The sequence below is a fragment of the Podarcis filfolensis genome (genome assembly GCF_964270895.1).
Source record: "Podarcis filfolensis genome assembly, chromosome: 7".
NCBI classification, from domain to species: domain Eukaryota; kingdom Metazoa; phylum Chordata; class Lepidosauria; order Squamata; family Lacertidae; genus Podarcis; species Podarcis filfolensis.
The window spans coordinates 10,095,651-10,117,404 of NC_139603.1; the positions used below are offsets into that span (position 1 = coordinate 10,095,651).

A 21,754-nucleotide genomic window follows, 5' to 3' on the forward strand; every position below is an offset into this window, starting at 1 on the left:
TTCTGGGTTAGCAGAATCTGTAACCTGAAGCGTCTGTAACCCGAGGTACCACTGTACCATGTTCTGTCCACTTATAATGACATAATTTTGTAATCAGGCCCTAGCAGTTTCCCCCTTTCTAAATCTCATGTACCAGATGGCCTTAGGCAAAGCACTTTCATTCAGTCTCAGCCCCCACACCTGCAATATAGGGATAAGAATGTGGACCTCCCTTATATGGTTGGTGTGGTAAGACTTACAAGATAATTATGTGTTATGTATTATGAACATTCTTGAGTGCTATATATAAAGATGCATTTATTGAGAAAACGGTTTTACATAGAAATCCTTACATTCTTACTGATTAAATACCTTAAATTTCAGGATACATGTGTGGGGTTTTTTAATGGTCAGGATAGGATGGGGAAAACAAGGGTAACCAGATCGCTGAAACAAAAGTTAAGATCAGGTACTACTGGTGATACCAGTGATACCGGTGTTACTGGTGATACCAGGGATACCAGTGCTACCGGTGCTACTGGTGATACCAAGGATACCAGTGCTACCGGTGCTACTGGTGATACCAGGGATACCCGTGCTACCGGTGCTACTGGTGATACCAGGGATACCAGTGCTACCGGTGCTACTGGTGATACCAAGGATACCAGTGCTACCGGTGCTACTGGTGATACCAAGGATACCAGTGCTGGTGTCTGGATGTATTACTTGTAGCCGTTTCTTTTTCAGTACGATTCTCCAAAGTTGGTAAATGGCTCCGAAAGGGATCATCAAACATGGTACACTTTCCAGCATGATAGAGATGACAACAGCCCAGGGAGGATACTTTTTTAGCTCTTTTGCAGGAAAATATACCTTTGGGAGAAATGAATGTATTGCATGAAAGCCACACTGAACAGCATCATCTTCTATGCGTTTACACAGAAGTAAATCCCATCAGGTTATATGGGTTGCTCCCAGGTAAGTGAGGACAGGAATTACAGCTTGTTAATACTTCAAAGTGGGAGCTAAGCCAAGGTTGGCAATATTCCAAAAGGGAAAGGGTTGCATGCAGTGTAGGGCTAAGACTATGGCTTCATCAGCACAAGAATGTCTCCTCACATGATGGGATGTACTCCTCCTCCTCTCCACTGGTGCACCCCCTAAATACCTTCTAGGGATTTCTCAAACCCTCTGGTGCAAGCATCTCCAAACTCGGCCCTCCAGATGTTTTGGGACTACAGCTCCCATCATTCCCAGCTAACAGGACCAGTGGTCAGGGATGATGGGAATTGTGGTCCCAAAACATCTGGAGGGCCGAGTTTGGGGGTGCCTGCTCTGGAGCAAATTTTGGGATGCATGGGAGGAGGAGAGGGGAAGAAAGTCCCATTGTGCTAGTGGCGTGGCGTATCTAACAAAAAACAATTTTTTAATGAATGCTCACTCCTGTCACACCAAATGGTAAAATCTCTCTGTTTTTATGTAGGCTGGGACTTGATAGCAAACAGTTATCATCAAGGCTGATCATCTGAAAACTCATGAAGCTGAACAGATCTGGGACTGGTCAGTGTCTGTATGGTTGGCTAGTTAGGAACCACATGGCATCCATCTGTCTTGGGAGAAAGTGGAAGAGTGTGCCTTTGTGGTTAAAGTCAAACCATTAGAGAGTTACAGCACCTACTGTGACAGTAGAGACCGATACAGAAAAAGCATGTTTGCTGCTACAGGTGCGCTATGGCACTCCTTTCTGCATCCCACCCCCAGTGGTCATTCCTTCTCTGTCCACTACTGTGGATACACACCCTGACTGTCTTTCTCCAGGCAATACCATCTTGTAATACGCAAGTTTGATGGCTCACTACACGTACAGCAGACACACACCTCCTGTGCCCCACAAAGAAGAAAACACCCCAGCAGGCATGTAGGGTTCTGTAAAGCCTGTTTTAGCTTTGTGTCCTAGATGGCAAGAGCCAGGATCACTGTCAAGCCCTTGGTGGGCCGTAGTATATGACTGATGGCATCTTTGGGCTTGGTGTGAAAAGGATGTCTGTTTATTCAACCTGCTTTTAAGTTGCTCCTCAGGAATGCTCTAAGAGCAGCTTACAGCAGAGTAATAAAATCAAAATGTAAAACTATTTATTAAATGTCCGGCTGAAACAAGAGAGGCAGGACATTAAATAAAAAGGCCAACATAAAGCATCCTCAGTTGATTATACTTAATAATTTTATTATTTATACCCCACCCATCTTACTGGGTTTCCCTGACCACTCTGGGTGGCTTACAGCATATCTTAAAAAATTCAGCATTAAAAATCTGGTGAGGTTAATTAGCTGCAGGACCCCCTGTAAGCCCTAGTGAAACATCAGTGATGGACCAGGAATTCTGTGCTTAAGCAGAGCATGTTTATCAATTCAGGAGTTCATAGCAGCAAGATTGGGGTGAGAGCTCAATCCCCCCCATGAATGCAAATTAGGGAAAGACTAGTAATGACTTGTATAAAGGTAACTTACATAATTTGGGTTCCAAGTATAGTACCTTGATGGTGGCTCCACTAGTACATAGGACAAAAAAATTAGGAACATTATCACTGGGGAGAAAAATTGCCATGTTGCCTTCCAATAGCCTTTTAGTGGTCTTCCTATCATATCTTTCACATCTGCACTGAATCTGTTAATGAAATGGATACATTTAATGAGTGATCTGTGGACAATTCACTTGCATGCAACCTTATTAAAAAATGAAGCCAGCTAAACTTCTGTTTCTCCTCTGACTGCATGCCTGCCCATCACTTGATGAAAGCAGGAACAAGTAGAGCAGCTACATAAGCGTCACTCAAAAGAGGGAAACACAAACAAAAGAGGATTCAGGCTGGCGTAAAACGTTTATGTACTAATTTAGAAATGATTTCTGTGACTGAAATAGAAATGTATTACATGTCTCCATAGTGGGTAAGACTGACCAGCTAGCCTGTTCCGTCTCCTTTCCACGCTTTAACTGCTGGTGGGAAACTTTGAAGCCCCTGCTCTCCCTGCCTAGAGTTCTTAATCTTTTAAACCACAGGGATTTTGAAATCAAGGACTACCTCAAATAGAGATCTATCCTCTCTGACAGCTGCTTGGGCTGTTAAGAAGGCCATATGCACCCTCCAAAATCAAATGATCTTTTACACAAATGAATTAAACACAACAGATAGGAAACCTTTATCCTATTGCAAATTTTGGGGTGTATACCCCCAAATTATGCATAAGGCTGCAAACCTTAGCTGGGATCGTATTCCCACTGTATGCAATGGAATTTATTTCTGAGCAGGGGTACATGGATTATACTTCAAATACAATAACCAGGTATCTCTTGCTGCACCTAGGCCAGTAAGAGACCTGGCAGACACCCTCACTTTTGACTTTCCTGCCTCTCTTAAAGATCAGACCTTCATTGCTTTTTAATGTTTTGATTAGCCAGCCACTTCCATAATTATTGGTACTGCTTGTAATTGTATTTTATGTTGTGCATCACCCCAGTGTTTTATTTGGCAGTACAAAAATGCTTTTCTAAATAAATAGACTAAATAAAGGTTTGTTGCTTAGAATGTTGTTTTCACAGGATAAAGGAGGGAAATGGAAGTGTCACACCTCACCAGTTTATCGATGGGCTTGGTTCTCATGATCCCTATGATGAGGGGTGCTGGTAAATCTGGGTCCTGGGCCATACCACTTCAAATAGCAATGGCTGTTGGCGACGATACCTCTTCAGACTGAATGCCCCTCATATTAAACATAACGGCTTCCCCATGGATGAGTATTCAGTTTTGAAACACAACTCACTAAAGCAGTCTGAAGCAGTCCAGATTAGACACCAGTTTACCTTGTAAACCCTCTTCAAGCATTAGAGTTAGTTTCCATGTAAGTGGGAGAGCAGGCCGGGGGGGGGGGAGACTAAAAAATCCTGATTTGCATTACAAGATGTAGGTGGATTAGGCTAATTTTGCTGAGAATTTTAAGGCATTGCAGAATTTGTCTAAACAAATCTGCAGTTGAGTTTCACTGGGTTATGCTGAATCAGTAGTTCTGTTGAACCACCTAGTTTCTCCATAGTGTGTTCATTTCTTAATAGAAATGCTTAGTGATGAATACAGCCTCAGGTGTTCATCTGCCTTGAGTTGCTTGTGCACCTAAGGGCTTATCCAGATACATATACGAAGAAACATAGCCATACCTTTTTATTCCATAAATAAATACAACACCGATCAGTTCAAAGAAAGTGATGACTAGCAAAGGCAAGGTCCCCGCATAGGCATCAAACATCTCAAGCCAGTAGTTTCCTGATCTCAGAGCAAAAAGCAGGCCCAGCAGAAAAGCAGAAAGGCATATTAAACCTACAGACAACAACATTCATTAGTCAATTAACACAAATGAAATAAAAGAAAACCTAACCATTGGTGTTCACATGTGTGTTTATAATCAATCCCAACACGTCTGTTCTGTTCTTGCCAAACACCCAAGTTTTGCCACTCACCTATCCTTAATGGTTAATGGGTGCAATGTGGCATCATTAAGACTGTACACTTTCTGCTCATCAGATTATTGTTATTGTTGTTATTACTGTTTATTAATTTATATAGTGCCCTTCAGAGATATCAGGGCAGTTCACAAGATAAAAATACAGGATAAAAGCACAAAATAAATAGAACAGAAATGAAATAATCACCCCCACTCCCACAAACACATTTAAAAGGCCATAGAATTAGCCCAAGATCTGGTTGAAGAGGAACTTTTTTTGCCTGGCTCCTAAAGATGTATAATGAAGGTGGCAGCCAAACCTCCCTGGGGAGGTTAATGAAACTGGAAAGAACGTATCTTGAAACAACAGTAGCAACTATAAGAATGAGAAATGAGCCAGGATATTCCCCCATCGAAATACTGTCTTGCCCACGAACCCTAGCTCAGCCCCAACCTGCAATACAGAGATAATGTTAAGCTGTTGTTGTTTTTGATTGCTGAAATAATGTAGGTGAAGCACTTTGAACCGAGTAAAGCACCATCTTACTCTTGAGCATTGTTATCAGGCAAAGAAAAGGATTTGAGGAAGATGCCTTACCACATATAGCCTCCTTGTATATGTATCTAGACACAGTGTGAGATTCTGTGAAAGGCGTCAAGATACTTTGAACGAGTCCAAAAATGGAAGATATACCAAGACTGAACAGCATAAGAAAATACATAATCGCCCAAGTGTTCGATCCAGGCATCTTAAGCATGATTTCAGTGAACACAATAAAGGCCAAGCCGGTTCCAGAAACACTCTGCAAAATTCACAAATAATGGTAAAAACTGTCAGATTGATTTCTGAGTGTCATTTATTCTAATGCAGAGGCAAAATGTTGTATTACTCAACATTTAGCCATCATCTGGAATAGCATACAGCCATTACCAATTACAAGTTCATATTGGGGTGGGTGGGTGAAACAAAAAACCCTTTTGACCTTGACCTTCGGCACCTGAGATGTGCATTTTTAGGACTCACCATAAAGGTAAAGGGACCCCTGACCATTAGGTCCAGTCGTGGCCGACTCTGGGGTTGTGGCGCTCATCTCGCTTTATTGGCCAAGAGAGCCAGCGTACAGCTTCCGGGTCATGTGGCCAGCAGGACTAAGCCACTTCTGGTGAACCAGAGCAGCGCAGTGGTATTAAGTTGCCGTAATCTGTTTTTAGTGTTGCATTTTAAATTGTTGTCACTTGCCCTGGGATCTAAGGGTGAAGGAATGGTAATAAAATAATAAAAAAAGCAGCCACCTAAGCTCACAGGTTGCTTTCTGTAGTTCTTTTCGTGCTCATACATGCAGACACAGGTATGGTTTCTGTGTGTCTCTGCAGAATTATAAGGGGAAACTTCTCAAGCTGGACTAGAGTTCTGGTGGGTACCCTGAGCCCCATCTTCTGTGTGCAAGTATTTGTGGCTAAAAAAGTGGCCATGGAACACCCCAGTAACAGTAGTTGTAGGGGGGAAGGTAGATTGTGTTTCTTCGGAGATAACCAGGCAAACAACTTGTGGTCTCTGTGCACTCATACATATGGGCAGAGTAACAAGCTTGTTTACCAGAGACAGAGCAGCGTGTATGAAGCCAAAGAGCTAAACACAGCTCTTCTGAAAGAATTTCCTGCCTGGGCCATCACATCAACGGTAGCTGAAGAGCCAGGGCTGTGACCCCCTTGCAGCATGGCAGAGGTCCAGCAGAGAAACTACAGAAAAATGCAGTGGAAGCTGCAGAAACCAGAGAAGGAAGCCCCATTCATTCATAACAAAGCTGTTGACACAGTCAGTGTTGTCTGTCATCGCTTCCTCTCAGGTGAGGTTGCATTGCTCACCTGGCTTCCCAAAATACCACATGCCGATGTGAAGGAGAGGAGCAAGGTGGCAGGGAGGTTGGCATGGTGCACATGCTGCAACAGGAGCAGCGGTTTGGCTCTGCCGCAGCAGCTACCCTCGCCTTGTCCTCCTCCATAAGCAATGACAATGTGCACTGTTGGGAAGCTGGGAGAGCAACCTAGCCCCACTTCTGCCACCCTACTGGTCCCTACTCAGTGCACTACCTGTCATGGCAAAAACCGCAAAATAGGTGCCTTGGCAGAAAAAGAGCATATGAATGCCATCAGGAACTAATGCCGTGTCTGTGGCAATAGCCCCAGCAAGTGGCGTTGTTTTGGCGACTACAAAATCAGTGCATACTGTACTTTTACAACTGGATCATTTTGTAATGGAGTACGATACCTGATCAAGGAAATATTCGAGATCACAATTTGCCAGGTTGAGAGATGTAAGTTTATTGATATCCGTTCCGTTCAAGTAACTGAGCCAAAATGCGCCACTGTCTACAGTGATGCTTTCGTTCCTGAATGCCTTGGTGATGTATTTAACATTTCTGTGAGTAAAGTCAGGAATGGTACGAATTATTTGCATTGCCACAGTCCCTAAGAAAAACAACAGCAATTTGCTTCAAATAGGGGCAGGCCAGGGGCAAAACACAACCCCCACACAAAAAGGAAGTTGCCTGTATACCTGAATTAATGATTATGCACATGGAACATGCAGGATTGTATACTTTGTGTTCTATGCTACAATCTTATTTTAATTCTGCCCTCTGGGGTCCCCTAAACTGGTTTAAAGGGGGGGGAGAGAAATGACACTAAATTTTAGACAATGAAAAACAAAACAAATTGTGAACAGAGAGCTTGGACCAACACCTTAAATTGGTTCCTAACTGTGAAACTTGAATGGCTCACCTTTCCAAACATTCTTCATAGGCCATTGTTGCTTTGAACCCCAGAATTGAAAAAACTGGGATTGACGCAAACAAAGAAGTCAAAGAGTTTATTCCTGCTATCATGATAGCATCCAGTTCACAGTCATTACTAGGAAAAACAAGTACATAACAACCCGATTAAATGTTACAAAGGCCAGCACCGAGTCTGTAACTTCTAATGTTATACATTTATTATTTTATTTGAAGTACTTGTAATCTACTCTTCACTGAATATTTTCAATCCCAGAACAGTAAAAAATAGCAATAGTAGACAGATGGCATGATGCTGTTTTATACTCACAGGAACTTTATGGAGTAAAGCTATATTGAGAACATGCAGCCGCCTCAGTTACTTGCCTTCTGATCAAAAATAAAAACTCTCAAGTCAGGGCTCTGCAGCTGACTTCAGTGGGACTCATTAATCATAAATCTGCTCCACTTCCCAGCGTGGCCGCGTGGCCGCCCACTCCCCACTGGGGGCGGGGGACTTTGTCCCCCGTTGCCTGGGGGATCCCGGCCATGTCAGAGCCCGGCCAGCCAGCCCCTGCTGGCCAGGGGGAGGGGCTGGGCTGTTTAAACGGAGGAGCGAGCCAGAGGGCTTCCTCTTTGGCTCGCTTCCTCAATCACCCGCCCTCCCTCCCTATTTTGCAGGTTAGGCTATGGCCTTGCTATGGACTTCGGTTGGTCGCCTTGGTTGTCCGAGGGTCCTGGTAGGAATTTTTCCACTTGGCAAATTGGCACTGGCCACTTGGTTTTCGCCTACCTCGTAGCAATCGTCACTACTTAGTTAGGGTTGCGGTTAGGCATTGTTTGACCTTGTGTGGGGGAGGGGAGGTGTGGCCATCACCTGCCCCTCCATGCTTAAGGGTATTCCATTAAGGGAACCCGGGGGTGTTGATCTAGTCTGAAGCCCGGCTGGGGGGCTAAGGCCTTGACATGACCCCGACGGGAACACCAGGGTGAGCTTGAGTTGGTTCGCATCAACAGAGCTCCATCTACCGGTGGCTTACCCTTACTGGACTTCCTGCACAATGGGCAGGAGTCAGATATAGTCAGGTCCAATCAATGCCTAAGCCAATACTGCTCACATTCTGTAATTTCAATAAAGTTGTGGCCAAAATTTGCCCAATAACATAAACCTAATATCCGTGTCCTTGTGTGAGTTATTTCCAACGAGGGGGTGGCTGCGGGGTCTCAAGTCAGGGCTCTGCAGCTGACTTCAGTGGGACTCATTCATCATAAAGTATTGCATCTCAAACTTAGCTGAACTTTTCCCACTTCCACATTCACTCCCATCCTTCCTGCAGATGATGTGAAGATCTTCACACGAAGACATGCGTATGCAACCTACCGCTGTTTGTGTGCGACAGCCTGTATACTGGGGCATCTGCCCAACTCTGACATTGCAGAAAGAACAATAAAGGGCATCTTTGGGACTCACAGAGGGAAACATCAAGAGAACAGAGCCAACCGCTTTTCCTGGGCTCCAGTGTGGGCTGAATGAATTGAGTCTTGTCTCCAGAGATCACTGAGGCGCTATCTCATAGAAGTTAATTTGAGTGCGTTAAACAACTCCCCTCCACATTGTGAGCAAAAGCTAACAAAACTGCAAGATTATACCTACTTTGACGGGTTGTAGCTTGAATATGCTATGAGTCCTCCACATCCTAAAGAAAGAGAGGAAAAAATCTGGGTGGCTGCATCAAGCCAGGCACGTGGATTGTTGATCTTCTTGAGCTGTGAGAGAGACAGGGAGATATCAGGGCTAAAAACATTACAGTGGTGCCCCGCAAGACGAATGCCTCGCAAAACGAAAAACGCGCAAGACGAAAGGGTTTTTTGGTTTTTGCGTCGCTTCGCTAGACGATTTTCCCTATGGGCTTGCTTCACAAACTTCTTGCGAGTTTGTTTCCTTTGTCTTAAAGCCGCTAAGTTGCTAAGCCGTTAATAGCCGCTAAGCCGCTAATAGCCGTGCTTCGCAAGACGAAAAAACTGCAAGACGAAGAGACTCGTGGAACGGATTAATTTCGTCTTGCGAGGCACCACTGTATTAGTCTCATAATTCCTGTGTATATTTCACTGATACAGGCCTTCCTGGCAAGCAGTGGAAAATTAGTGTGTTTTCTGAATTCAACAAATTCAGAACAGAACAATGCATTAGACTGGCAAACAAGTGTTTCACAAACTGCCTGCTGGGCGCTAGTTGGAGGCAGAGAATCAGTGTGTAGGAGAGAGCGCTTAACTCTTTCCATGTTTGGTGATAGTCCCTTACAAATGCTCACTAGAGTGCTTTTACCTTCACTTGCACATCTTCCAGTCTTGGGCCCTGCCAGATGGAGAAACAAAAAGCACGCCAGGGGAGCATTTGTAGGGAAGAATTGGTGGGCATAGGGAGGATTAAGTACCTGCCCACTGGCTTCCTCAAATACAGAACTGGGACACCCCATGCTTGAACAATGAAGTGTAGTTCTGCCCTGTCTGCTGAAAAATAAGATTTGACCCAGGGTTGCCTATATTCGTAAGTTCTAGAAAAGGGCATTTTTACACACGTTTCTGTTCTTCATAGATTCTAGAGGGAGTTAACAAAGTACAATTGCCAGAATATGTGTGGATCCCAACTAGTATTAAGTGGTAAACAAAGAAGCAGCATGGAGGAAAGTTCAGCCCGGACACAGATCCAGCGCCGAGGGCCTTCTGGTGGTTCCCTCATTGCGAGAAGTGAGGTTACAGGGAACCAGACAGAGGACCTTTTTGATAGTGACGCCCGCCCTGTGGAATGCCCTCCCTTCAGATGTGAAGGAAATAAGCAGCTATCTTCTCTTTAAAAGACATCTGAAGGCAGCCCTGTTTAGGGAAGTTTTTTATATTTAATGCTGTATTGCAGAGTGGCTGGGGAAAGTCAGCCATATGGGCAGGGTATAAATAAATTATTATTATTATTATTATTATTATTATTATTATTATTATTATTATTATTATTAAAAGGTCAAAGCCACCTCTAAAAGACCAAGTCAGATTTTCTGTACGTCATCTGGAACACCAAGGATCAATTGAATAAATACTTGCATTAGGAGTCATGAAGTAGAGTAATCCGTGAACAGCTCCTGGGAGAGTCAGTCCATAAATTAAGAATAATGTTAGAATTAGGTAAGGAAATGTAGTTGTAACATATATTGCCTAAGAGGAAGAACAAAGCAGAGAAGAAAAAAGTGAGTGTCAGGAACAAGTGAAGGCAACACCATGAAATATATGAGCACTTAAGATAGATAATATTCTATTTTCTGTCTGGACTGTACCATTTCTGACTGTAGGCAGGTAATAAGATGATCAAATACATGCAAAAAAAACCCCTCCTGCATATGGATTCTAACCTAGCCTCCTCGCAGATGCATTAGTTTTCAATGGGCAGGTGCCTTTTAAAAAATATGGTAGAACATTCATTCATGTGAGCTGCCTCTTGTCTCACGTGGTGCAGTCTAAAGATGGCTTTACCACCTCAGTAAGGACCAGGTCAGTGAAATACAGGTATCTGGTAATAATCCCTGCTCACCTTTCCAGTCGATTCAATTCCTCGTACTGTACAAATGAACACAAGTAACCAGCAGGCTGCCAAACATAAAACCAGCCACCACTGAAGCGGACCACTGTTTGTAATATCCGTGCTTATGTTTAAAGTGTACCTATACCAGAAATAATTGGTAGGTGTGCTTTTGTTACATTCTTCAATAAGTTCTGAAATAACAAGCACAGAAGGCATTATCAAAACAGATAGAATCATAGAAGAGTTGGAAAGGATCCTGACGGTCAGGAATATGCAGTTGTCCCATTCTGCACCAATTGAGCGTGCAGATGGTATAAAGGTAAAGGGACCCCTGACCATAAGGTCCAGTTGTGGCCAACTCTGGGGTTGTGGCGCTCATCTCGCTTTATTGGCCAAGGGAGCCGGCATACAGCTTCCGGATCATGTGGCAAGCATGACTAAGCCGCTTCTGGCAAACCAGAGCAGCGCACGGAAACGCCGTTTACCTTCCCACCGGAGCGGTACCTATTTATCTACTTGCACTTTGATGTGCTTTTGAACTGCTAGGTTGGCAGGAGCAGGGATCAAGCAACGGGAGCTCACCCCATCACGGCGATTTGAACCGCCGACCTTCTGATCAGCAAGTCCTAGGCTCTGTGATTTAACCCACAGCGCCACTACATTTTAAAAACTCCATTCCATGGTTTGTTTTTTGTTTGTTTTTAAGGAAAATGTGAACCTACCATAAACCCCTCTCCTCTGGAGTTCTAGAATGAGGTATTGTTTAGTTTGGGGAATAGCCTCCTCTTGATTGACAAACAGGGCTTCCTAAAAGAATGACATCAAGAGGAGATGCTTCACCTTAGCTCTTCCAGACCAAGCCTGGAACAAAACTCTCCAGCCCTACATATATTTGGGTTAGGGATGCGACCAGGCACAGCCCCAGGTGAATGGATATGTGCCTCATCCTCTTGAAGCTATTCCATGAAGGGGAAGGGGCAGGAATGGGGCCTTTCTTCAGGCATCAGTTCTCTCTGCACAGGAAGCTCTTGCTTTGGCATAACTAGTAAACTAGCCAGGAGTGGGGAACCTTTGGACTTCCAGCTGTCGTTGAACTACACCTCCCATCAGCCCTAGCAAGCATGGCCTATGGCCAGGGATCATGGGTGCTGTAGTGCAGTAAGAGCTGGAGGGCGTGAAGATCCACCACACCTGCTTTAAGCTATTGGCCCCATCTACACAGCACTTTAAACCATTATTAAACTAAGCTATGCCTTAAAGATGAACTTACTGCTGCTTCTTTCAGATGGGCAGGGTATAAATAAAAATATTATTATTATTCTACCTCTGCTGCATTACCAAGTGCTTCTCTCAGTTCATATCCTATTCCCTTTTGGCACAACTTACAAGTGCTGCTTTCTCTGTAATTCTGTCCTTTTGGAGCTGTAAGATTTGGGGTGTATGTTCACAGGATGCAACTGCAGACACATGTTCATGAGGACACAGCCTAACTAGGTGAGTCTTGCTCTGAAGAGCAGGGCTTGGGGGGGAGAGGTCAATTTAAAGTGCAGTGCATCTGGGTAGGAGGGGGAGCTAACCCCCCCTTCTCATCTGTGCTTTTTTATGCAAGAGGAGAAGAGAAGAATTGCATCCAAGCTTTGTACACATTACCATTTACTCTTGCTCTAGTGCGCTCCCAATGGTGGATTTTGAACCCAGAGACATACAACATTACCAAAGTTGTAGAGCTAGCCTGGAGATTTTTGATAAATGCTGCTATTGTGTGTGTTTTCCATCAAACCAGCTTCAACCCAAAAAGAATACTTAAGCCACATTTGATGTGCAGTTCAGCTGAGGTGTGTAACAGCGTATGCACAGATGATAGCACCATGAACGGTAAATGGGAGGATTGCAAGCGGGAGGGGAAATGAAGCAAGTAATGCACATTGGGTACAAACATCCCCATCCCGTCTCTGGTGTGCACAAATGCAACCTGACACACAGACACAGCTGATAATGTGTGCATAGCCTACACAGAAAAATGGGCACCTGTAGGGCTTTGTGTCTAGACCTTGCTTATCCCAATCTGTGGCTTGGGCCAAAGGAGGCATGGCAGGAACACACCTGGGTCTAATAGTTGCTGACTGTGGCAGAGTTGGACAAACAATTTAATGCAGTGATTGAAGGATACATAGAAAAGCAGATACTAATAACAGAAAGCAGCAAGAGACTTGGGAACTCACCTGGTTTGCTGGTATCTGTTGGGCAGAAACTCCAAGGTAATGGGTTTCGGAAAGAGTTTATAAAATACCACAAAATCCAGGCCAAAAGCATATTGTAATAGAGAACTACTAGGAAGCACACTATCACAGAAGAGTAACCTGTGGAATATACAAGCACACTCAGATTTGGCATGAACAAAGAAAATTGCTTTTTAACATACATATTGCAAGAGTCTGATTCACACAATGGAAAGATCAAACCAATTACTACCTGAACTCTGGCAGTCTGGAAAACAATATTGTTCTGTGAATTAAACGTTGGTGCTAACAAACTAAGCAGTAGGGCGGGGGGGGGGGAGGCAATTCCCATTTTGCCTCAGGTGGTGAAATCACACAGGTTGCCCCTGAGTGGCTCTGTTTATCTTCCACACAGATAGGCATGCAACTGCCTGAGTTTACTACTACTGGGATGCGGGTAGCACTGTGGTCTAAACCACTGAGCCTCTTGGGCTTGCCGATCAGAAGGTCAGCGGTTCAAATCCCTAAGACGGGGTGAGCTCCTGTTGCTCTGTCCCTGCTCCTGCCAACGTAGCAGTTCAAAAGCATGCCAGTGCAAGTAGATAAATAGTTATCACTGTGGCGGGAAGGTAAACGGCGTTTCTGTGCACTCTGGTTTCTGTCACAGTGTTCCGTTGCGCCAGAAGCGGTTTAGTCCTGCTGGCCACATGACCCAGAAAGCTGTTTGAGGACAAACACTGACTCCCTCAGCCTGAAAGCGAGATGAGCACTGCAACCCCATAGTCGCCTTTGACTGGACTTAACTGTCCAGGGGTCCTTTATCTCTTACCCTACTGCTAATGGCTTTGCTATTACAGCCTCATGGAGCCCATGCATTTCCAGGAAGGAGCAATGATTAGAAGATTGTATAGTCACAAGTAAAGGCAGTTGCAGAAACCTACCCAGTCCTCCCAGGTAAGGTGAGATGTGCCACCAGACTTCAATGCTGCCTTTTTTCATGCGTTGCCCTACAGCTAATTCAAGAAAAAATATAGGGGTGCCTTCCAACAGAAACGCGATGATGTATGGAATCAGGAATGCTCCTAGAAACACAATTTCCAAGCACAGTTAGCTCATAACAGTGGCATAGCGTGGGTTGCTGGCACCCAGTGCAGGCAAGCCCCTGACACTGACGGAGCACATCTCCAGCCAAGTGGGGCCTTGCTGTGCCAGCTGCCTGCAGGGGCATGTCTGGCCAGGCCAGGCCACACTGGGGATGCCCCTTGTCCCCTCCCTGTGCTCCATGGGCCTGGACTGCTTTGCATCCTTCACCAGGGTGGGGAAGCCAATGCCTGGGGGGGGGGTGCCTGGTTGTGTTCTCTCAGAATTCTACCCCTTGGCCCCGCACACTATGCCACTGCTCATGCCCTCCTCCACCTCTAACTTTCTACTAGCATTATCTTTATACCAGCAGCATCTGTTAGGTAAGTATGTTGTACATAAAATAATTATTAAGTAAAGCAAAAAAGCTGTAACAGTTGATTGAGAGAGGATTTTTTTCCCCATATGGTGATAAACTGGGGGTAAGAAAACCTGCGGGCGCTACCTTAACTGCTATGGCACCCAGTTGTGGCTCTTGATAATTTTTCCATGAAGGGACAAGGGTTCTACAGCTAATGATCATTAACTTCCTCCATTGGGGAAGCTGTGATGTTGATATCAGATTCAAATCGGGACTGCCCCCGCCCCCATGCAAACAATATGAGGGGCAGGGAGGTGTTGTGGAGTGAGCTAATCATGTCCTCCCGCTTAGGGTCTGTGCAAAAAGGCAATAATATACAACTAATTGTTAGAGGGGTTTTTGTGGTTTTTTTACTGTGGCATGCACTGAAAGTGCATCTAATTGGTGGGGATTAACCTGCATAAATTAGACCTGCAGTGAGAGATGTAGAAGGTGAAAGTAATGAAAAAAATGCTGCTTCATTGGTTGAGAGTTCCTTGCTGCTGTTTTTGCACTTACATTTTAGCTTGTTTTTTTCATTTTTTTAAAAAATTCTGGAATGTAGGGTGGGGGGGAGAATCAACTTTGAGGGAAATCAGCTAGAGTCAACTCAGGTGTTCATATCTCCCTTGGTCTACGTTCTCAGGTGTAAATTATCTGCTTTCCTTGAGAAGAAGAAGAGATTGGCAAAAAGTTACAACCAGGAATGATGCTGCAAAGGAAGTTGCTCTTGGACAAAGTAGCTTGTTTCTAATCTCTTCACTTTTCAACAAGGAATAATACACATTTTAAAATCATTTATCAGAGTCAAAGCACAGAAACATTTAAAGAACTCTTATTGTCACAGTTGCCTAGAAGCAAGACTATTTGTTTTTCATGTTTCTTGCCAATAGAATTTAAATAAAAAGAAAAATCCATGTCCGTTTAGTCAGAGAAAGTAAATAACTCAGACACTAAATCCCTGCAGTGAAACCAAATCAATCAGTAACAATAGATAACAATTCCAACAAGACTTAAAGCTTGGGTTGTAAGTCATTCAGTAATACTATTAAGCGCTGCATGCAAATCAGAGTTGCAGTGAGGCATTGAAGTTAACAGAAAAATTAGGGACATATCTTTCCCAATTTCTCTGTCTTGTTGTTTTGCTCTGGACGCATAGCCATCTGTCAATCAGAAGGAAGAGCAGGATGTAAATGGCATTTTTTTAAATTTTATTTAGCAATGAATTTCTCAAACCAAAAATAAAAAAGGACCCCTCCCTTTTACAGAACCTGTGATAGTCTCCTTCTTCTAGCTGTCATCTGCCACAGATGAGGCCATCAGGTGGAGAGTCGCGACATTTAAGTACCTTTACAGCTGCCTCTGCAGAGCCATTTTAGGCCACCTTTGTTCCCACCTCTGGCTTTTTTTTTGCCATCTCACATAGAGCCCCTTAATCTCCCTTAATGGCTCACAACCCAGGCTAACACCTCACTGGGAGGCTAGCCTGGCTATTCCAAGAATTAAAAGCACTGATTAAATTTTAACAGTTGCTGGATCCAGAGATTAGAGGGGTGTGGCACACCCCAAACACATATTATTTTAGAACAAGAGGAGCTTGTCATAGTTTAGTCTGAACAATCATGCAACTAATCAATTAAAAGGTGGGTTTTCTCTTACCTCCTCCATAGGTTTGGCACAAGTATGGAAAACGCCACACATTTCCAAGACCCACGACAAATCCAGCACAGCTTAAAAGGTACTGGAATTTACTATCCCACTTGGGCCTTATGTACTCTTCATCGCTGCCTTCAGATTCATCAGTTTCCACCTTTACTTTATACTCTTCAACGCCACCTTCAGGTTCATCAGTTGCAGGCTTTAATTGATACTCTTCAACGCCGCCTTCAGGTTCATCAGTTGCCATCTTTACTTTATACTCTTCAACGCCACCTTCAGGTTCATCAGTTGCCTTCTTTACCTTAGACTCTTCAACGCCGCCTTCAGGTTCATCAGTTGTCTTCTTTACCTTAGACTCTTCAACACCGCCTTCAGGTTCATCAGTTGTCTTCTTTACCTTAGACTCTTCAGTGCCGCCTTCAGGTTCATCAGTTGCCTTCTTTACTTTATCCTCTTCAACGCCGCGTTCAGGTTTATCAGTTGCCTTCTTTACTTTATCCTCTTCAACGCCGCCTTCAGGTTCATCAGTTGCCTTCTTTACTTTATCCTCTTCAATGCCGCCTTCAGGTTTATCAGTTGGCTTCTTTACTTTATCCTCTTCAACGCCGCCTTCAGGTTCATCAGTTGCCTTCTTTACTTTATCCTCTTCAACGCCGCCTTCAGGTTCATCAGTTGCTTTCTTTACTTTATCCTCTTCAACGCCGCCTTCAGGTTCATCAGTTGCCTTCTTTACTTTATCGTCTTCAACGCCGCCTTCAGGTTCATCAGTTGCTTTCTTTACTTTATCCTCTTCAACGCTGCCTTCAGGTTCATCAGTTGCCTTCTTTACTTTATCATCTTCAACGGCGCCTTCAGGTTCATCAGTTGCCTTCTTTACTTTATCGTCCTCAACACCGCCTTCAGGTTCATCCGTTGCTTTCTTTACTTTATCCTCTTCAACGCCGCCTTCAGGTTCATCAGTTGCCTTCTTTACTTTATCCTCTTCAACGCCGCCTTCAGGTTTATCAGTTGCCTTCTTTACTTTATCCTCTTCAACGCTGCCTTCAGGTTCATCAGTTGCCTTCTTTACTTTATCCTCTTCAACGCCGCCTTCATGTTCATCAGTTGCCTTCTTTACTTTATCCTCTTCAACGTCGCCTTCAGGTTCATCAGTTGCCGTCTTTACTTTATCCTCTTCAACGCTGCCTTCAGGTTCATCAGTTGCCTTCTTTACCTTAGACTCTTCAATGCCGCCTTCAGGTTCATCAGTTGCCGTCTTTACTTTATCCTCTTCAATGCCACCTTCAGGTTCATCAGTTGCTTTCTTTACTTTATCCTCTTCAAAGCCGCCTTCAAGTTCATCAGTTGCCTTCTTTACTTTATCCTCTTCAACGCCGCCTTCAGGTTCATCAGTTGCCTTCTTTACTTTACCCTCTTCAACGCCGCCTTCAGGTTCATCAGTTGCTTTCTTTACTTTATCCTCTTCAACGCCGCCTTCAAGTTCATCTGTTGCTTTCTTTACTTTATCCTCTTCAACGCTGCCTTCAGGTTCATCAGTTGCCATCTTTGCTTTATGTTCTTCAACGCCGCCTTCAGGTTCATCAATTTCCTTCTTTACTTTATACTCTTCAACGCCACCTTCAGGTTCATCAGTTGCCATCTTTACTTTAAACTCTTCAACACTGCCCTTGGGTTTATCAGTTGCCATCTTTACAACCTCTTTTTTTCCTTCAGCACATATTTCTCCAATATTAGCAGCAGCCAGGCAACTGAACCACCTCACTCACCAAGTAAGTAGCGGGGGGGGGGGGGAGCAGCAGCAGAGGTATTCTGAACAATGGATGGAACTTCCATCTGCGACATCACACCAAAGAATGCAGATATAACAACCTAGCAACCTACAGCCACACAAATTACAGAGTTGAGATGAGGCACTGAAGTTAACAGAAAAATTCTTACCTCTTGGAAGCAGTAAAGATATAATGGAACCCTTTCCATCTAAACTCTAAATTGTATTACCTTTCCCAAAGTTTCCCCTAGCATAGGAAAAAGACCACACGTTTGGTAAGTTAAAAAATGGTTTACTTACACACTCAAGTCAGGTTCATGTGTTTCATAAAAGGTTGCTCAGGCAGTAATATTCATCTTAGTTACAAAGCTGTGAAAGGTCCTAAATTATTGGTAAAGGAATTCAAGAATGGATGCTGAGAGCCATGCAGTTGAGCTGGCACAACCAATTCAAACCTCTTCACATGCTGAGCTTCTCAAGTAAAGTGGAGAACAAAGGCTTGATTACTAGTTCCTTCCAAGGTGAGGGGAAGTAGATAGTTAAGCCTGTAAGGACAGCATTATGGTATTAACCCCTTCATGCATTAATTATACTTAAGCATGTTGGTTATATGAGGTTGATTATCCCACAAACCCCTTCTCAAGAAAATATAACAATTGCATGCATAATAAATGAATCTCTGGGAGTACCATCAAAGGTTCTGAAAACTGTCTCTTGGTCAGAATGTCAAGCTATCATTTCTTTGGTTTGACAATACCCCAATTCAAGTCCGTCTTGTACCACATTATACACATAGTGGTATTTCACTCCACTATGAGCTTGCAGTTTCTCCAAATATGGGAGAGTTGTGTACAGCTATTAACCAAATGAAAAACAACAAAGCCAGTGGACCTGATGGGATACCTGCTAAAGTCTTCAAAGTGGGTGGAATTGACCTTACACAACAACTTCATAAGCTCATCGGAAAAATCTGGGAGAAAGAGGAGATCCCAGTATACTTTAGGGATGCCAAAATTATCAGTCTCTTTTAAAAAGGTGAGAGAACAGATTGCGGAAACTATCAAAGGCATCTCTCTATTAGCTGTGGCTGGAAAAATGCAGAGAGCAAAACCAACCCCTGTGTATGGTATTTATTGACCTGACTAAGGCCTTTGACACTGTAAACTGTAATACCCTGTGGACTGTCCTTCTGAAAATTGGCTGCTCAGATAAATTTGTGAACATTTGGCTCCTCTATGATATGACAGCAACAATCGCAGGTAACAAGGGCTCTCAAAGCGAACCATTCACAGTGGGATCAGGTGTTAAACAGGGATGTGTTATTGTCCCAACTCTATTCATTATTTTCATTGTCGTGATCCTACACTTCATTGAAAGGAAACTCCACACCGGAGTAGAAATCATATATCAAACAGATGGAAAGCTCTTTAATCTGAGCAGGTTGAAAGCAAAGAGTAAGGTTACCACAACTTCCATCATAGAGCTTCAGTATGCTGATGACAACTTAGCGTGTACACGCTCAGAGGATGACCTCCAAACCGTCCTAAATATCTTTGCAGAAGCTTATGAAAAGCTTGGCCTATCACTCAACATCCCAAAAACCAAAGTGCTGCACCAACAAGCAAAAAACAACCCCTCTGTAGCGCCACAAATCCAACTCAATGGTGTAACATTGGAAAATGTTGATCACTTCTCCTACCTGGGCAGTTATCTTTCCACAAGGGCTGACATTGATGCCGAAATCCAGCATCGCCTGAGCTCTGCGAGTGCAGCTTTCTCCCGATCGAAGTGCAGAGTCTTTGAGGACAGGGACATTCGCAGGGAAACCAAAGTGCTTGTTTACAAAGCTATTGTACTACCAACCTTACTGTATGCTTGTAAAACATGGACCACCTATAAACACCATCTCCAACTCCTCGAAAGATTCCATCAACAGTGTCTCCGAAAATATTTACGCATTACCTAGGAAGACAGGCGAACTAATGCCAGTGTACTGGAAGAAGCAAAGATCACCAGTGTCGAAGCAATGATTCTACAACATCAACTTCACTGGACGGGTCATGTTGTGTGGATGCCTGATTATCGTCTTCCAAAGCAACTACTCTATTCTGAACTTAAAAATGGAAAGTGTATTGGTGGTGGTCAAGAAATGAGGTTTAAAGACTCTCTCAAGGCAAATGTAGTAAAAAAACTGACAACTGGGAAACACTGGCCTGTGAGCACTCCAATTGGAGAACAACCATCACCAAACGTGTCATGGGCTTTGAAAACGCTCGAACTCAGGACGAAAGCAGGAAACATGCTAAGGGAAAGGCACACTTGGCAAATCCACACCGTGATCAACTCCCGCCCAGAAACCTGTGTCCCCACTGTGGAAGGACGTATGGATCCAGAATTGACCTCCACAGTCACTTACGGACTCACTGTTAAAACCGTGTTTATGGAGAACAATCTTACACAGCTACGACTGATCGCCAAAGAAGAAGAAAAAAGAAGCCTTAACAGAGATTGTGATCAATCATTTAATTTCAATTAGTAAGCAATTTAGAGCAGCTAATTCATTTTCCCTGAGGGGAAAACAAATTTTCTTCATCTGCCCAAACAAGATATTCAGCAAATAGTCCTTGTGGGTAAGGTTGCAACTGTGGATTGGGCAATCAAAGGCATGCTGAGCGCAGCATGAGTGAAGAGAGACCCATAAAATAACTTGGGGTGTGTTTCTTTGAACATGTGTACTTACATATTTGGGATCTCAGACAATGTATGGTTATTCTCTCACTTTCAACACAAAGTAAAAAAAGAAGGTAACCAACATGATAAGAAAAACCTGTCAGGTGGCTGCCTTGGGTTTGGCTTGCCCCCTCAGTATGCAAAGAAGTTTCTGCCACAAGCAAAGTGCAGTAATGCTAATGAGTCACATTTAAGTAATACCTGTGTTCAAAATTACTGTTTGGAATCAATAGCACCTAGTATTTATAAAGAACTTGTCAGAGCTGCAAAGCATTTTGTATGCATTATATTTGTAATCATTAAAACAGTCCAGTAAGGTGGGCTTATAAATCACTTAGAGATTTTATGACAATCAAGTAGTATATAATTTTTGTTAAACAAATAAAATTGTTTCCCTTGTACTTTCGAGGGGCATAGTTCTTGTAATAAAAGCTAATCTGTTATACGTATTTGAGATTCTCAAGCGCATTGAACTATTTTTAAATAGCCATATAATTCTTTTTTATATATATTAGAGATGGGCAAGTTTATGGTCAAACTACAAAACTTTCTCTCCCAGGAGGCAGTGATGGTCACTAAGTTGGTTGGCTTTAAAAGAGGATTAGAATAATTCATGGGGGAGGAAATGGGTACTAGCTGTTATAACTATTGTTCTCCCTCCACTGTGGGAGGCAGCACTGGTTCCAAATACTGGAAACCACAGGAGGGGGGGTGCTTGAAGCAGCTAGGAAGCCTGCTCTCCATCACGTGCAGTTTCAAAATGTCCTTGGGAGTGCAGGGATGGGGTGGGCCAGTGTGCCATGCAGCCCAGAGACATTGCATTGGCAAAAAATGGCCGCCCTCATTTTAAAAGACAGCCTGTGGACCACCCAATAACCCTGTTTGGAATGATTTGTCTATCGGAGCAGCGATTGGTTGATTTTAGCATTCATCTTTTCAGGTGAAATACAGTTGCTCCGGCAAATTCCAGAAGCTTCTGTACAGCTCCTGAAGGAAGTAACAGAACCACCACTATATGGAGATTTCAAAGCCATTCTGGATTGATAGATGCGGTCCTATTATAGGTAAACCGATTTATTTTTC

General features: G+C 43.6%; 2 protein-coding genes across 11 annotated transcripts in view; one reads left to right on the top strand and one right to left on the bottom strand.

The window, feature by feature from the left end:
* Nucleotides 1-21,754, top strand: part of TERT (telomerase reverse transcriptase) — a 101,225-nt gene that overhangs the window by 73,343 nt on the left and 6,128 nt on the right. Inside the window, exons 17-18 of one of the 4 annotated variants that reach the window (XR_014550939.1) lie at nt 843-957; nt 1,463-2,476. The exons of 2 other annotated variants lie outside the window; for them this stretch is intronic. Coding sequence is in view for 1 of the 2 variants with exons in the window: in XM_083624589.1 (XP_083480715.1) it covers nt 21,612-21,715 (104 nt within the window). In the remaining variant the exon portion in view is untranslated. Of the gene's footprint in view, nt 1-842; nt 958-1,462; nt 2,477-21,611; nt 21,736-21,754 lie in introns of those variants that run through there. One more of the 4 variants, XM_083624589.1, reaches the window with a different exon arrangement.
* On the bottom strand, nt 278-18,449 carry LOC310767533 (sodium-dependent neutral amino acid transporter B(0)AT3-like). 7 transcript variants are annotated; one of them, XM_083624603.1, is made up of 13 exons: nt 17,435-18,449; nt 16,174-17,386; nt 13,976-14,116; nt 13,038-13,175; nt 10,825-11,006; nt 10,341-10,451; nt 8,899-9,011; nt 7,255-7,383; nt 6,743-6,893; nt 5,072-5,276; nt 4,190-4,349; nt 2,488-2,644; nt 278-852 (listed from the first exon to the last, which is right to left on the bottom strand). In XM_083624603.1, the coding sequence occupies exons 1-13, from the start codon at nt 17,858-17,860 to the stop codon at nt 445-447; spliced, it is 3,534 nt and encodes a 1,177-aa protein (XP_083480729.1). In that variant the 5' UTR covers nt 17,861-18,449; the 3' UTR covers nt 278-444. The 7 variants fall into 7 exon arrangements, with proteins under 7 accessions (XP_083480729.1, XP_083480732.1, XP_083480734.1 ...); XM_083624606.1 differs by having other exon boundaries at nt 17,531-18,212; XM_083624608.1 differs by having other exon boundaries at nt 16,174-17,262; nt 17,455-18,212.